The 18,159-nt window shown below is 43.3% G+C and overlaps 1 protein-coding gene across 1 annotated transcript in view; it reads right to left on the bottom strand.

Annotated features, from left to right (window-relative positions):
• The window catches only part of hat1 (histone acetyltransferase 1), a 32,836-nt gene that overhangs the window by 3,216 nt on the left and 11,461 nt on the right, over positions 1 to 18,159 (bottom strand). The window contains exons 6-10 of the mRNA XM_052009413.1: positions 12,016 to 12,137; positions 11,347 to 11,451; positions 7,830 to 7,936; positions 6,115 to 6,266; positions 908 to 1,024 (exon numbers count right to left, since the gene is read on the bottom strand). Of these exons, the coding sequence (XP_051865373.1) occupies positions 908 to 1,024; positions 6,115 to 6,266; positions 7,830 to 7,936; positions 11,347 to 11,451; positions 12,016 to 12,137 (603 nt within the window). The remainder of the gene's footprint in view (positions 1 to 907; positions 1,025 to 6,114; positions 6,267 to 7,829; positions 7,937 to 11,346; positions 11,452 to 12,015; positions 12,138 to 18,159) is intronic.

Raw genomic sequence — 18,159 nt, 5'->3', positions numbered from 1 at the left:
ATTCTCATTCTGAAAAGGAACAAACCAATCAATTTCTAGACCTGTGAAATGAGTAATAAATGGGTACCGTAATTAACTGGTTATGGTACTGGACCAGCAACACAGACATTGTGAATTCAGATCCCCTGTCATTGAGTAAAATCATTACCATAAGGGGGATAATTGGATCATGAAGTCCAAAAGTCAAACCTATCCATCTGGGAAGGAAAAGTGCCACCCAACCCAGCCTAGAGCATAAAATAACAACTAATTGCAATTAATTTTAAAGGATATATTAGAAAATTGGAAGGAAACAAGAGATAACATCAAATCTGAACTCCAATTTTCTACGCAAAGTCAGACCACTCATGTGGGGAGCAAGAAAAAAACTGAGGAGTTGTTCCACAGCTTCAGGCTGATCATCCCCATTCCCAATAGTGATTTTTTTGAAATCACAGATAGAAGCCAGCATTTATTGCTCATCCCCAATTACCCTCGAGAAGGTGGGGGTGAGCTGTCTTCTGGAACCACTGCAGCCCTTCTGGTGAGGTACTCCCACAGCGCTGTTGGGGAGGGAGTTCCAGGATTTAGACCCAGTGACGATGAAGGACCGGTGATATGTTTCTAATTTTGACTTGGAGGGGAACTTTGGGTTCCCAAAGTTGATGAGGAAGTTAAAATGGGCTGCCGATTATATTTGTCCAAATAAAGTATTCTCAAAGCAACTAAACAATGGGGTGACGGTATCAATGCCACAGCAGCACTGGAAGCAAGCAAAGGCAATCTTTCATTGTTATCCTGTATTATTTAAGTGTGTGTGGGTGCTTAAACCTGCCTTACCCCATCCTCACACTACCACCACACCACCCTTTCCACTTCTGCTCTCTCCTGACATTAATCCAGACAAGAGGAACATTGTCTTAAATACCTTAAAAGGAATGGCAAGCCTGCGTTTCACATCCAACCGGTATTCGCTGCTTTGCACTGGATCACTCATGTTGGTCACTCGCAGCCGTAGAATCTCATATACTCTTCTTGAGTGATGCTGAAAAGTTTTTAAAATATTAACAAACTGCAGCTCCAATTTCCTACAGACTCCAGTTTATTGATTTATTAACACAGTCACATTATTTTTTTAAGAAAGAGGAACTGGGGGACAGTTTGCAGGACAAGTTGATGAAGTGGACAACCGTTGGACAATTTTATTTCCTTGGGAAGTTGTGTTTTTAAAAACCCTTCTGTGGTAACAGTGAAGATCGTCCTATGAAAAGAACATGGAGGTGGAAAATTCTGGCACACAGTATAAAAGACTGTGCAATTGCAGGGATAGAACAAAAGGAACGTGAAAAATTTGGGTGATAAGGAAATAGAAATGAATTGGGTTCCTGCCAGGTCTCTGTGTCCATCTCCAAGAAGTGGTCCAGTAATTGCGTGCACTGAGTTTACAATGGCCCTGCACTAGTCTTAAACTTGACTGCTTGTATGCCCATGTTATGATTACTAGATGCTATGTGCCTGTGAAGCTGCTGCAAGTAAGTTTTTCATCAACCCCGCTCCAAAACATCAGTGCCATTAGAAACAATGCTGCAAGAAGATCAATGTCAAAATTCTCAAGGACCCCACAAAAGCAGCTCTTCTTCACCAGCACCTCAGAGGCAACCTGTTGACTCCTGGCCAACAGGAGCTGCAGAATGCCCAGTGCAGAATGCAGAACTGCCCCAAAGTCCACCATAATTGGCATCTGTGAAGAGACTCTTGGCCTCACTATCGAGAAGAACGAGGACTGGTTTGATGAAAATGTCTGAGAGATTGAGGAGATAATTAACTGCAAACACAAGATGTTCCTGGATTGGAAGCTCAAGGGAAAAGAAACAGTTCTATGGATTCTTGAAGGTAGAGGTCCAGCAGAAACCTGGTGACCCGAAGGTCAGATACTGGATAGAAAAAGCACAGGACTCCCAGTAATTCGAGGACAACCATGACATGCACAGGTTCTTCAATGTTGTCAAGGCCATCTACAGTCCCAACACCCAAGGCTCCATCCTACTGAGAGCCAAGGATGAAGGTGAAGTTATTAGGGACAGAGGGCCTGTTAGTACCTGCTAGAAGCAACACTCTGAAGACCTCCTCAACCACATCTCTGTCTTTGATTCTATCTCACAGAAACCAATTCAGTACAGCCTTGCTGCCACTCTTGATCAACAAAAAGTCACTATCCCAATGAAAAATTACAAGGCCTCAGGAAAAGGGAGTATCCTGATCCTCTTGCAGTAATGTTCTAAAACTCAGTAGTGAAGGGCTTGAGTCACAGATCCACAATTTCCTTGCCCTCGATTGGGACGGGAAAGATATAACCGGGACCTCACAGATGCTGTAATCATGACCACTTTCAAGAAAGGAGACAGGTCTGACTGTGGTAACTACAGAGTGGTCTCCTTGCTGTCTGCCACAGGGAAAAAAATCATTGCCAGGTTCCTCCTCAACCACCTCCTCCAAGTGACTGAAAGAACTACTCCCTAAATCACAGTGTGAATTCCATCTAACCCAAGGCACAGTGGACATGATCTTCACTGTGCGACAACTCCAAGAGAAATTCAGGGAGCAGCACCAGCCGCACTATGTGGCCTTTCCACTAAAGCCTTTGACTCCATCAACCAGGAAGGACCATGGAGAGCTCTCCTCAAATTTGGCTGCCCACAGAAATTATGCCTCCATTTTACATATGCTCTATGATGGCATGCAAGCCATGATCCTAACCAATAGGTCTACAGCAGAACCAATCTCAGTGAAGACTGGTGTCAAACAAGATTGCCTCATTGCCCCAATGCTTTTCTCAATCTTTCTCACCGCAGTATTGCATTTAACCTCCAAACTTCCAGCAGTAATGGAGCTAATCTTCAGATCTAATAGGAAGCCGTCCAATCTATGGTTTCTGCATTCCAGAACCAAGATCACCCATACCTCAGTAGTCACGCTGCAGTATGCTGCATGCTCATAGGGAAAGCTCAAAGCATCATTGACTCATTCAGTGAAGCACACGAGAGGCTGGGCCTTGCGCTCAAAGCTCATGAAACCAAGGTCATCTATCAACCAGTCTCTGCTGTACCACCAACAAATGTTCCTGGCAAAACCTTGCAAAACGTGGACCACTTCCCATAACTTGGGAGCCATCTTGCGGCTTAGGCAGACATCAATGATGAAATTCACCATCACCTTCAATGCACCACAGCCTTTGGTCGATTGAGGACAAAGGTGATTGGATATCAAGACAGACCTCAGACCTGACACAAACTCATGGTCTACTGGGCAGCATGATCGCTGCCCTCCTACATTCTACAAATACCTGGACCAACTACAGCAGGCACCTCAAGGTATTGGGTAAATACCACTAATGCTGTAACTGCAAAGTCCTCCAAATTCACTGGATGGATAAGTGAACCAATGTCAGCATCCTCACCCAAGCTGACATCCCCAGCATTGAGGTCCTACTTATATTCAGTTGGCTCCATCGGTTCTCATGCCCAGCACCAGACTCCCAAAGCAGATAATCTATCCCGCGCCCTGTCACAAGAGGAGAATACCAGGCAGGGAGAGAAAAAGATTCAAGGATGTACTCAAAGCCTCCTTAAAGAAAAATGCAACATGCCCATTGCTCTTAAGAATCTCTGGCCCACGATTGCTCAAAGTGAAAAAGTATTCAGGATGGTATTAAAACAAAATCTCCTGTCCATGAATCGAGAGCACAAAGCCCAGCGTACAAGATGGGAGGAGCGGACACTTCAGAAGCCATCCATCCGTCACCTCTTGCCTCACCAGTGGTTCCAATACTGACCTCATCAGTCACCTCAGAACTCAGAACTTGGCTGGAAGCAAGTCATCCTTGATCCAGAGGGACTGCCTAAGAAAGTGGTGGTAGTTAGAGACAAGATGGTTTTATGAAAAGGATGTTTGACAAAGCTGAGGATGTAATTAGTACATGAAGAAAATAAATGGATACAGTCGATTTGGATTTCCAAAAGATAATTGGTGAAGCATCCCATACAAGGTTGTACAAAATGAGGTTTGGGGCAATATAGTGGCATGGATAGAGGACTGGTTAAAAGAATGAAAACAATGATAAATTGGTCATTTTCATGTTGGTAGGCTGTTACTATTGGGGTACCACAGCAATCAGTGCAGAACCATCAACCATTTCGGGAAGCAGGGAAGAGAGGATTGGGAAAGATAGATCACACAAGAACAAGAAAATAGAATGGTTTTTGATAGGACCAGACTAAGGGAGAGTACAAGGTCTAAGACAGGGTTAGTGTTCATACATAGACACACAAGGCGTATTAAATGAGATTGGAGGACAGTCAGTGTATTTAGCCACAATGTGTGGTGACATTTCAGCAACAATCTAGGTACATTCCCACAAAGGAGAAAGACAAGGCAATTAAAGTCAGGAGACATAAATAAGAAGAAAAAGGACTTGTGACAGATGCCAGATCAATAACACCAAGTGAGAGCCAGGATAATTATAGAACGTTCCAAGGGGAAGCAAAAATCAAGGAAACAAGAGAGGCAACGAGTGAGAGAAAGATAACTGGCAATAAACACAAAAGGGAAAATAACAGTAAATGGAACAGTAAAACTAAGAGGAAAGATGGGGCTGATCTGGGAACACAATCATGGATGGAGAGAACATGGGAAAGGTAATAAATGAGTACTTTGCTAGGACTTTATCAGGAAAGATTATTCTTCTGGAGTGTCAGCATAGTGAGATACATGAGAGATACTGAATAAGTTAAAAACAGAAAAAAAAACAGGGAGTAGAAAGGCTAGCTGCACTTAAAACTGAATAGATCAACCAGTCCAGGTGGGATACATCCTAGGTTGAAGGAAGGATAGAAATTGCAGAGGTATTGGCCATAATCTTTCAGACATCTGTAGATATGGTATGGTGCCCATGGACTGGAGAATTAGAAATGTTACAGGTCTGTTCAAAATGCAATGATAAACTCAATAATTAAAGGCCAGTCAGTTTAAACTTAACCAATGGGGGAATGGTAATCAGGAACACAATTAGCAGTCACTTGGATAAGGTGTTGACTGATTAGGAAAAGCTGGCATGGGCTTGTCAAGTGCAATTTTTTTAAAAACTAACTTGGTAGAGCTTTTATTTTTTTTTGAAAGAGGCGGCAAAGAATCAATAAGAGACACGTAGTTAATGTAGTATATATGGGTTCCCAAAAAAGATGATTGGGGCGTATTGATAAAAGGCCTGTTATCAGCTTTAAAGCTTATGCAACAAAAAGGGCAACAGCAGTAGGTAAACGGCCAAGTAACAGGGAAAAAAAAAGAGGTGGATTAAATAATTAGTTTATACTGGAGGGAAGTGTGTAGTGGTGTGTCCCATGAATCAGTACTAGAACCACTGCTTTTCTTAGTATTTGTTAATAATTTGGACTTGGGAATATACAGCACAATTTCCAAATCTACAAACAACACAGAAAACTTGGAGGCATAGTGAACTGTGAGGAGGATAGTAATAGACTTCAAGGAGATATAGGTAGACTGATGGAATGGGAGAAACTATAGTAGATGAACTGTAATGCTGAAGCACTATATTTCAGTCGAAGAACAAGAGGCAATACAAACCAGAGAGCACAATTCTAAAAGCATAAAACCCACGCATTTCCATCTATTAAATTAACTAAATTTGACTCATTTCATTCTGTACGTTCCTGCTATTTCACGCAAAGACATAGAAATGAACTGTTTATAATTTCCTCAGGAATCAATCTAGAATCCTCCTACACCTTGCTGTCAAGCGAAAAATGAAACCCCATCTACACTGTTCTGTCAAACATGCCCTATTACTCATGTGAACTTTCTATTTCACACATACATGCTGCCAAAGTTAGAATCATGGATACTTTTGATTTAGATAGTCATTTGTGTTGTGGGTGCACATGCATTACAAACTGTGCCAAGACTGGCAAACTTAATAGGACTCTACTGCCAGCAAAAAGAGGCAAGTTGCCAAGGTCCCAAACAGTGTTCACCAGAGGGTGTAGAGATAATGAGTGTGTATGATTCAGCAAATCTGATGCAATTTGAAGTCCAACATCATGGTGAGTAAATCACAAGTACCTTATTTATTTTCCAGGTTCTTCTGGCCTCTTCTACCATTTCTGCACTGAATCCTTTCCTGAGTTTTTCAGGTGAAAAGGCATGGAGCTCCTGGCAAAGTTTGGCAAGAACAAAGTCTCGTAATTTCACAAAGTCCTCAGATGGTTCTTCAGCTGAAATTCCAAATTAAACACCCTTTAAAACAGCATATGATTTGGGACACAAATTACTGCAAACATAAATAATCTGAAAGCATGGAAAAGCCATTTATAGAACAGTACAGGACAGGAACAGGCCATTCAGCCCACTATGCCTGTGCCAAATCAAGCAATCCATCATGAAATCACTTGCTGAGGATTATGTCTTCATTTAAAAAGAAAAAATGCTGAACTTCTATACAATACTTTCTGTTACATGGGTAAACTGAGATTGCAGCATTCAGCTTTATTTGGACTTCCTCATTAGTAGAGACTGCTTCATTATATAAGTAGCAAGAAACATCCATCTCCTAGTGACATTATCACTAAACAGCCCACCATCAATATCCTGGGTCTCACCACTGACCAGAAGTTTAACTGCACCAGCCACATAAATGCTATGACTGCTAGAGCAAATCACAGTCTGGATATTCTGTGGCAAGTATCTCTTTTCCCAACTTCCCAAAGCCTTTCTATCAACTACAAAACACAAGTCAGGAGCATGAATGAGAGCAGCTCCAAAACTCAGGAAGCTCAACAACGTCCAGGGCAAAGCAGCTCGTTTGATTGGCACCTGTCTACCACCCTAAACATTCATTCCCTCCACCAGCTTCCGCACGTGCCTGCAGTACGTATCATTTGCACACTGCACTACAGTTAGTCATCTAGGCTATTCAGACAGCATCTCCCAAATAGAGCACAGTTGGGTTGAATGCATATTTTGATAAAACATCTGGGTCTGGGTCAACACATAGGAAAGCTACCATCTCCAAACTCCCTTCCAAGTCACACACCATCCTGACTTGGAAATATATCACTATTCCTTCACTCTTGTTGAATCTACATCCTGCAATTCCCAAGCACACATAGCATCTTCACCTCAAAGACAGTAGGGGTTCAAGGCAGCAGTTCACCACCACCTTCTCAAGGGCACTTAATGGTAGGTAGTAAAGATCATTAACTCTTCGCATATGCTGCCTGATCTGCTGAGTACCCCCAGTGTTTCGGATTTCTAGCACCTGCAGATTTTTATTTTGGTTAAAAAAAGATTGCCTTGCTGGCAACACCCATATTTAGATTTTCAAAAGTCCACTTCGCTTGAAGATGCCATGGCTATTTCAGTATTGGTTTTACTCTGTGGTAATCTTTTCTATCAGTTAACGCACATTAAGGCTGGAAAATTGACGTGTTACATAGGACATGGAATGCAGGTTGGATTTGCCCTCTCTGGTTTCTAATGTTAAAGAAAAACAGCAGGTCAATCACAGCACAGTTGCAGATCGACACTAACAGCAAGTGGACTAAGGAAAAAACAGATTTAAACCGCCTGCCCTACCAAACTACACCTCCTTGGTCACGAGGATATCTGACAGCTGAAGAGGAAGGATGTACAGATTCTAAGAGCTGCTTCTGGACAGCAAGTTCTCTTGGCAAACATTTGCTAATTGCTTTCCATTCCAACTTTTACCAATCACTTTGCGTGATTCATATTGTTCTCTCAAAAATAGCTGCTGAACGTGTCCCAGTGAAGAGACTAACCAGTGATATCCAATATGGATGGCTTTGTTGTGTAAAACCTCTGGACTGTCTCCATCAGTTGTGCACCATGTCCTTCACCCTGGAATGGAGGCAGCACCAGCATTTGGCTTGAAGATGAAATAAAACAAAAAGAATCAATAGAAGTCATTGTTCAATTACATCAGCCTGCATTCTTTGAGTGTGTATTTTTAGCTGTTGATCTCTTGACCCATGTCCTTCGCTTTTTATTTCCCTTTTCTCCCATTCCCAGTTGGCACTCACAGACATTCTACCTTTTGCTTCTCTCTCTTGGATCACTGCTTAGCCAGCCCCTGGACACTGCAGCAGGTCAATACTCATCTGTCACCCTTCACATCACCCTCCAATTTACCCATCCAGTCATGATGAAGGCCTATACAGTTCATAACTGTAATGAATAATCATATCAACATCATGCCTCTTATGTTTACATAAAATTAGTGACACACCAGGTGCTCCATTAATGACATTGGTTTTACTCCAATTTAAGACCCTAATTACTGGTCCATCCCTATTCTTTTCCCATAACCACTCTATATATTTTGTAGAGTTGTGGTCACTCCAAATGTTCCCCCACTGATACTCCCTCTGCTTGACCAGCTACGTTGCTCGGGATAGGGTCCAGTAGTGCTCCTTCCCTTGTGGGTCTGTCTACACACTGCGTCGGGGAGCTCTCCTGGAGGCACCTCAGGGGTTCTGCCCTTTCTGATCTTTTAACGCTATAGCAATCCCAGTAAAACTGTTGGGAGATTTGAATTCCCCAGTGGGATTACCCTATTTTGCATGTCTGATATCTGCCTAGATATCTGTCTCCTGTTGACTGTTGGGAGGTCTGTAATACACCCCAGCAAAGTAACAACACCATTTTTATTTCTAATCTTTGCCCATTGTGCATTGTTTGAGCAGTCTTCTGGGATATCCTCCCTCCCTGAAGTAATGCAATCTAACAGTGCGATACCCCTCCCCTTCCACCCCCCACCTCCATCTCACCTGAGAATTCTACACCCTGGGATGTTGAGTTGCCAGCCCTGCCTGTCCTTCAACCATGTCTCAGTGTTGGCAATGATGTCAGGGTCCCACATGTTGATTAAAGCTTTGAGTTCATCTGCTTTACTACTTGTACTCCTTGCATTAAAATAGATGCAAGTTAGTTTTGAAATCCCTTAATGTTCACTTACTTGCTTGTTCTGCTAACTGGACTTCCTACTTTTCCTCCAGGTGACTTACCTCCCCAGCTGAACAACTACTCTGAGACCCTTTTCCCTGCCAACTCAGTTTAAACTTCCTAACAGCATTGGGAAGCCTCCCAGCAAGGATGTTGGTCCCACTCTGGTTAAGGTGCAACCCGTCCCACTTGTACAAATCCCACTTTCGCCCAAGTGGGTCCCAATGACCCAGCCCATCCCTCTGCACCACTGTAAAAATGTGTGGGAGAGAGGGAGGTTGTATGCAAGAGTGAGTGCTCAATACAAGAGGGCATGGCTTTAAAGTAATGGGTGGGAAGTTCAAGGGAGATATCAGAGGAAGGTTTTTTACCCAGAGATTGGCTGGGGCATGGAATGCGCTGCCTGGGGCGGTGGTGGAGGCAGGTACATTGGTCAAATTCAAGAGATTACTAGATAGGCATTTGGAGGAATTTAAAACAGAGGGATATGTGGGAGGAAGGGGTTAGATAGACTTAGGCGAGGTCTAAAGGTTGGCACAACATTGTGGGCTGAAGGGCCTGTATTGTGCTGTACTGTTCTATGTTGCCCCCAAGTTCCCTGACTAGGTATACTTTGAACCAACCTTTTGAGCCCAAGGACTGCAGTGGTGACATCACCCATTATCAAAGGCTATGGGATCAGATGTGGTCTTTTCTTCTCATTGGAACATATTGTTCCATCCTGCTTCTCCTTTCAATACATCTCCCTTCAAAAGCCCTGCATTTCTAACCAAGAGATCCTACTCTTCCTCAAGTAACACACACAAAATGCTGGAGGAACTCAGCAGGTCAGGCAGCATCTATGGAGGGAAATGAACAGTCGATGTTTCAGGTCGAGACCCTTCATCAGGACTGGAAAGGAAGAAGGCAGAAGCCAGAATAAGAAGGTAGAGGGAGGGGGAGGAACACAAGCTGGCAGGTCATAGACAAGTTCAGGTAAGACGGGGAGGGGGGATGAAAGGGAGTGATGTGAGAAGCTGGGAGGTGATAGGTGGAAGCGGCAAAGGGCTGAAGAAAGAATCTGATAGGAGAGGATAGTAGACCATGGAATAAAGGGAAGGAGGTCGGCAGGTCGTGAGGGTGGGGGAAGAGGACAGAGAAAGGGGCGAGGGAGCCACAGGAATGAGGGAAAACAAAGGGGGGGGGGAGGAGGGAAAACAGAGGGGAGTGGTTGCCGATGAGTTAGAGAAATCGATGTTGATGTTGTCAGGTTGGAGACTCCCAAGGTGGAATATGAGGTGTTGTTCCTCTAATCTGTGTCTGGCCTCAACGTGGCAGTGGAGGGGGCCGTGGACAGACAGGTCAGTATGCGAGTGGGATGTGGAATTGAAGTTCATTTCCCTCCACAGATGCTGCCTGACCTGCTGAGTTCCTCCAGCATTTTGTGTGTGTTGCTCCAGATTCCAGTATCTGCAGTCTCTCATGTCTACTCTTCCTCAATCCTGGTCTTGAGTCATTCCTCACTTCTGGCAATTTCAATCTATTTTCCTTAGCCCCGTCTTCACTGGCTCTTTTTTTTTACGAAAATGATCTTCCTCCTTATAAACTCTCCAACTAAGATTCACAGCCATTCTCTTGACCTTGTCATCCAATGTAGCCACTCTACTGACACCTCAGTCACAGACAAGGTCATTTTGTTTGCTGTGCCAATTTAAGTATTGTCCAGATTTAGTGGGACTACACTCTGCTTTGCCTAAACTACTCACAATTCCAGGAGCATCCTGATTAACAAAGATAACCCACACCCCTTCTTCCAATTTCCCCAACATTGCCCAATTGGCATTTGTGTGCTAAAAATCTTTCTTCATACATAGCCTCTGCTGATGCTCTTGCTTAACTTCTATTAATGCTCTCTTTATAACCACCAGCACCCTCCTCCCACCCCAAAACTTGCCCTTTTTTCCTCTGTGTGCATTTCTCCTCCTTTCTCCTACCTTCTGTCATAAAAACCTAAGGCTCTTGAATTCCGTCACTAAACCGCTGTGTTTTCCACCCCTCTCTCCTTAAAACATTATGTCTCCCATCTTTCAGTCTGACATCCTTATGTTTCCTCTTTAGTCTCAATCTCCATTTTTGTCTAATCATAGCTCTCCAAAGCTCCTTGGGATATTTATATATAATCTCTAATATAGGCAAATGCAAGCTGTTCATGGAAAGAAAATTATTCTATTGTAACTGCCAATGTCACAATGGCCATTTATCAGGATAGTCTGAGATTTCTCAATTTGAAGTTTGTTCAACATTTACTCCAGAGTAGAAAATTTCAGTAAGGAACCTTGCTGCCAAGTTACCTACCCAATTCGAGGTCTCATTTTGTCAGGGTACGCATAGAAATTATACACAGTCATATAACCCACAGTTGCAAAACGTGGAGAGCCATCTTCAAGGTACCTTTCAAACCTGTGTAAAATAGAAATAGGGAAACAACAAAAATCACAATAGCTTTTTGATTTTCACTCACTTTCAGGATCTTCAGTGCACATAATTTGCATGGAGCTGACTCCCACTCAATCCATTCCTACCCTCAAATGCAGTGAGCCACAGACTTCCTTTATGATCTTGTACGTTTTTTTTGTGAAGATGTACCACAGATCCTTATTAGTGACTACTTTCATTCTATTGCACATATTTTGTCTCAGTTTTTGTTTTACTAACAGATGCCTCAAGTCAGTACACATTGAAAGCCAATTTGATTCATCTCTTTCTCAGTTCTGACAAAGATTCTTGAACCTGAAACCTTAACTGTTTCTCTCTCAACAGATGTTGCCAGACCTGCTGAGTGTTTCCTGCATTTACTGTTTTTGTTTCAGATTTCCAGTACCTGCAGTTTTTTTAGATTTTCATTTACACTTAAATCAGATAGCTGTCAGAATTGATTACCTCAAGTGCATTTTAACTTTAGACACTGGCGATAGGCTCCACAAAAACAAATACATCCCTGCAAAGCATTAGACGTCTACTTACACAAGAAAGAACTGCCATTTGTCATCATCCACATCAATGAAGCTTGCTGTTTCAATGAACCAGATAAGGAAGGTCTGTAGTCTCTCATGGTATTCTCTGAATCCTGGACAGGTAATGTCAGTCTGCACAAAACAGCATTATCGTCATTATTAAACTGCAACCCAATTTGTCCAGTAATGCTCAAGTTGGATGGTCGATGTGTCCTAAAATACCATTTAGGATCTGTGCAATGCAGTTGATTTAATCACCAGTTTTTTTCTTTGTGGAGACGACCCAAGATTGGAGATGGAGACTAAACAGTGGTGGTACAAACTTACTCAACAGGACAACACCGGAAAGGAATCAGAGTTAACGATTGACTAAACCCTAAAGCCATCAGTGGTGTGGGAAGAGCAGAGAGAACAACTAGGTCTTGGGCACTATAATCAGGAACAGAGACAATTTGAGATTTTGTACAGTGCCCTGGTCCTGTCCTATCTGGAGCACTGGGTACAGTTCTGATCTCCTTACCATGAGAAGGTCACCCAGGTTCTGGCAAGGGTGCAGCAGAATGCAACCAAACAGAGCTGGGATTAGCCCCTGGGTTACCAGGAGAGACAGAATAAACTGGGAGCATTCACAAAGGAGAAGGGACTCTGGACCATCATAAACGGGACACAGACAAAGTAAATGAAAATGTTTAACACCGACTGCACAGGAGGCACCCACCCCGAAGTTGGAGGAGGGAGGATAAAGAGGCAGTTCAAATTTAATTCTCTTTACGCAGGGGGAGGTGAGTGTCTGGAACGGGCTGACCAGTGTGTCAGCAGAGCCAAGTGTCAGCATACTGACACAAGAGTTGGATAAGTTCTTGTTTGGTTATTCTTTTGATATTTTCTGTACCACTCCTGACAGTGCAAAGTCTTGCTGTGTATGAGCTCACGAATATCAGCCATCCTCCAACATCATATCCATTCTTCTACACGAGGTGTGCGGAGACAGCGAGTATTGGTTAGGTATTCAATCACAAAGGGAGGAACAAAGAAAGCTGAATGTGATCCTGCCCTCACCAGTGTTCCAGATGCATATTGCCTAGCAGGAGTAACTTGACAACAATCAAGCTGTTCGACTCTCTCTTCTCACCACCACCCACACCAATCATCCCAACCAAACATCAAGTAGGAGTTCAACAGTGCTATTATAATGCTGCTCCCAGAGACTTGGAAACAGCACTTGAAATTAGCTTTGTGCTCAAAGGCCATGATATCAAGGATGGACTTCTTACAGAGTCAAGGGCCTATAATTTCTGGCCATCCTTCTTATAATAGGTATCATCTTGTCTTGAGAGCAGTGTCGTCATGAGCTACAAGCTTAAAGGCACAAGAGTGACGAGGCACGTGGCCATTTTGTGTCTCAGTAGCTGAACGTGGAACATCTGTTTGAAGGATTTAGTGTACAGTTCCTTCAAAAATGTAGTACAACAACCATTACAGTTCCAGCCTATAAATCTCCCATGCTCTAGAGTACACTAACCATTTAAAGGCAGTAAGGTTGCACAAAGCTTTGGCAGGATGAGCCAAACACACTTATGCACCAGACCGTACATGGACATACATATTGAAACATTAAAAAAAATAAGAGCAGGTTAATGAGCTCTTCAGGCCTGCTCCATCATACAGCAGGATCACAGCTGATCCTCTAACTCAATACCACATTCCCACTCTACTGTGCTCCCTCCCCCCATATCTCCTGATGCCTTTAGAATCTATTTATCTCCTTCTTAAATATATTCAACAACATGGCCTCCTCTGCCTCCTGTGGTAGAGAATTCCACAGGTTCACCACCTTCTGAGTGAAGAAATTTCTTTTCATCTCTGTTCTAAATATGTTACCCCATATCCTGACACTGTGACCAAATAAAAGGCTAGATGAAATGCATTATAGGTATTTTGGTATGATATATTCTTACGCATGGAGATTGGCACGTTAGTTATAGTGAAAATTAGCTTCATAAAATCAAACATGTCAAAGACTTAGTGCAATCCCACAGAGCACTGATTTGTTACAAAGCTCTTGGTCCTCCAGCCAAAACACTCACAGGGAGTGTAATCATGCAGGGCCAATTAGTCTGATCTGGACAGTGGATGATGCTTGAGTGGTGTGGTTGACAACGTCAATGGTAACCATGAAGTCAAGGATATATTGCAGTGTACCAGTTACTGTCAGAGAAGGTCACATGTGATTTTGGTTAGGGCTGGTTCCATGATGTTGCAGGGCTAGAAATCAGGCATTCCAATGAATACGTGAGAAAATTATCCAGAAAGACCTGCAAGCCCAGCAAGACTATCCCATTTAGTTATACAGGAGTTAAGCAGCAAGACTCCCATTCCCTGCCACATGCCCTACCCAAAGCCATATGATCTCCTGGGAGGTGCAGAAATCAGAAAAATAAACTTTGGGTCAATTCAGAGAGAAAAAGTAATTGTGAGATTTGCAAACTTACAAAAGGCAATCCAAAAGCAGTTCTGGAGAACAAAAATCTGAAAATAAAAATCTAACACCAGAAGGTGACAATGAAGCCATTGCATTATTATTAAAAGACTCAACTTGTTAATGTGCTCTTGGGAAAGATAACCCACTGACTTTACCCAGGTTGCCTCATTGTGATCCCAATCATGCACCAACATAGTTGACACTTAACTGCCCCTCAAAGAGGGGGACAGTTAACTAAACCAAATAGAAAGGAGAAAAATAAAATTAGGTGAATACTCAGATTGCTGCTAAGTGATGCAATTTAGACATGACAAAGTTAACACTGCTTCAATCTCCTCACCAACATCTTGGGTCAGGCGGAAAAGTTAGGAGAGAACAATCTTATAGACTGGATAAGCAAGAGCCTTGAGTAAATTAAACAGCTTGCATTTCTTGTGCTTTTCTGTGTCATGAGGTCCCCAAAGAACACTGCAACTTTTAAGTACTTCTGCAGCATACCTACTGTTGCAATGTAAGGAAATGCAGCAGCTAGTCTGTGCAAAGCAAGCTTCAAGAAACGGTAACAATACAATGCCCAGATAATTTATTAGTGATGTTCAGTACTGCACAAGAAGAGCAGCTTCAATTCTGTCCTCAAACCTTTGAAGTGGGACTTCAATCTACAATCTCCTGACTCCGCTGAGAATTACCAGAAACAAGTATGGTTTGTATTGAATCATACCCACACAGACTGGCCCATCAGCATCTTTGGACAGATCTTATCCCACAGGCAGGATAGACCCACCAAAGATGGCACAATGGCATATGGCTGGGAGCATGACTGAAATGGTAAGAGTAATCACTGCACTTATCTTTGTAGACATCGAGACTCACATTCACATAAAGGATACACTCCTTTTGTGCTGTGTGGCATTACTGTCAGCTAAATCAGAGACCACAGAACCTAAAATTGAGTGGCACTATGGCAACAGACCTGTGTCCAACCACAATATAACTTTCTGGCTTGGCATATCTCTCACTCCACCATTACCATCAGGCCAGAGGACCAACCCTAGTTCAATAAGGAGTATAGAAGAGCATGCCAGGAGTATCAGAACATGTACCTGGAAATAAACTGCTAATCTGAAGTTACTACAGAGAACATGAATACTGAACAACAGAAGGAGCATACAACAGACAACTGAGAGATGTCTCAAGCAATAAATCAGCCCTACTGCTGTATCCTGATTTGAACAGTAGAGGGCAGTTTAAGCAGCTAACAGTAGCTGGCAGTGCTCCAAGAACACCCCTATTTTTAACAAATAGTAGAGCCCAGCCTGAGAGTGCTGAAGACAAGGCTAAAGCATTTGCAACCAGTCAGATGTGCCCAGTAGATTATCTATCTTGGCTTCGTCCCCAACATCCCCACTATCACAGAAGCTAGTACTCAGCCAATTCGATTCACTCTCTAATAATATAAAGAAACAGCTGAGAGCACTGTATACAGGAAAGGCTATATGGGTCCAGATATCCTGAAAAAAAATACGGTGCAGAACTAGCTGCACCTCGAGGCAAACTATTCTAGTAGTTACAACACTGGCATCCACCCATGTGGAAAACTACTCCAGTTTGCTCGGTTCACAAAAGGACACATCTGATCTGGCTAATTACTATCCAATCAGTCTACTCTCAATCAAAGTGATGGAAGGTGTTGTCAACAATGTTAACAAACTCACTCACCAATAACCTGCTATCAATGCCCAGCTTGGATTTTGCTAGGAGTACTTGGCTCCAAATCACATCACAGCCTTAGTCCAATCATGGACCACAGAGCTGAGTTCCAGAAGTGAGGTAAGAATGACTGCCCTTGACATCAAAGCAGCATTTAACTGAGTGTGGCATCAAGGAGACCTGGTAAAACTGAAATCAATACGCATCAAAGGGGAAAAAAAAACAAGTTGCAGTCATTCCTCGTACTAAGGAAGGTGGTTGTGGTGATGGAGGACAATAATCCCAGCCTCAGGGCAGTGTTCTAGGCCCAACCGCCTTCAGCTGCTTCATCAATGACCTTCCTTCCGTCATAACTCTGGTTAGACCACACTTGGAGTACTGTGTCCAGTTCTGGTTGCCTCATTATGGGAAGGATGTGGAAGCATTGGAAAGGGTGCAGAGGAGATTTACCAGGATGCTGCCTGGTTTAGAGAGTATGCATTATGAGGAGAGACTAAGGGAGCTAGGGCTTTACTCTTTGGAGAGAAGGAGGATGAGAGGAGACATGATAGAGGTGTACAAAATATTAAGAGGAATAGATAGAGTGGACAGCCAGCGCCTCTTTCCCAAGGCACCAATGCTCAATACAAGAGGGCATGGCTTTAAAGTAATGGGTGGGAAGTTCAAGGGAGATATCAGAGGAAGGTTTTTCACCCAGAGAGTGGTTGGGGCATGGAATGCACTGTCTGGGGTAGTGGTGGAGGCAGGTACATTGGTCAAATTCAAGAGATTGTTAGATAAGCATATGGAGGAATTTAAGATAGAGGGATATGTGGGAGGAAGGGGTTAGATAGTCTTAGGCGAGGTTTAAAGATCTGCACAACATTTTGGGCCAAAGGGCCCGTATTGTGCTGTACTGTTCTATGATTCTATGAGAAGGTCAGAAGTGATAATTGCACAATGTTCAATTCCATTCACAACCCCTCAGCAAATGAAGCAGCCCATAAGTGCATGCAGAAACACCCAGACAACATTCAGGCACGAGCTGATAAGTGGCAAGTAACAGTCGTGCCACCAAAGTGCTGGGGAATGCTCATCACCGGAGAGAATCTACCTCCTATCCTTGACACTCAATGACATTATCAAATACCGAGTCCTCCACCATCAATGTTCTGAGCTCACCATTGACCAGAAACTCAACCTGACCAGCCACATAAATAATAGAGCAGTTCCGAGACAAGTATCTTGTGGCAAATGATTCATCTCCCGACATTCCGAGGCCTTTCCACCATCTACGTGGCACAAGCCAGCAGTGTAGTGGGAAACTCTATACTTGCCTGATGAGTGCAGTTCCAACAACACTCAAGAAATTTGACCAACCAGGATAAAGCAGCCCACTTGACTGGCACCCCACAGACTACCCTAAACATTCACTCCCTCCACCACCAGCACATAGTGACTGCAGTGTGCACCATCTACAAAGTGCACTGCAGTTACTTTCCTAGCCTATGCTGATAGCACCTTCCAAACGCACAACCTCTACCACCAGGAAGGACAAGCACAGCAGGAGCATGGGAACACCACCACCAACAGTAGTAGGCTGAGGCAGAGTACGAGATGGGTGATGTGAAAGAATTGGTTAGCAAATGAAGTTTACAGTAATAGAACCACAGAAAACAGCACAGAAAACAGGCCATTTGGCCCTTCTAGTCTGTGCCGAAACATTATTCTGCTAGTCCCATTAACCTGCCCCCAGCCCATACCCCTCCAGACCTCTCTTGTCCATGTATCTATCCAATTTACTCTTAAACGTTAAGAGCGAGCCCGCATTTACCACGTCAGATGGCAGCCCATTCCACACTCCCACCACTCTGAGTGAAGAAGTTCCCCCTAATGTTCCCTCTAAACCTTTCCCCTTTCACCCTAAAGCCATGTCCTCTCGTACTTATGACCAAAGACAATGGCTTCTGCCTGTCCAATAAT

This window comes from Pristis pectinata, chromosome X (assembly GCF_009764475.1).
Source record: "Pristis pectinata isolate sPriPec2 chromosome X, sPriPec2.1.pri, whole genome shotgun sequence".
NCBI lineage: Eukaryota > Metazoa > Chordata > Chondrichthyes > Rhinopristiformes > Pristidae > Pristis > Pristis pectinata.
Note: the sequence above shows the minus strand (reverse complement) of the source record. Positions and strands in the feature narration are given on the sequence as shown.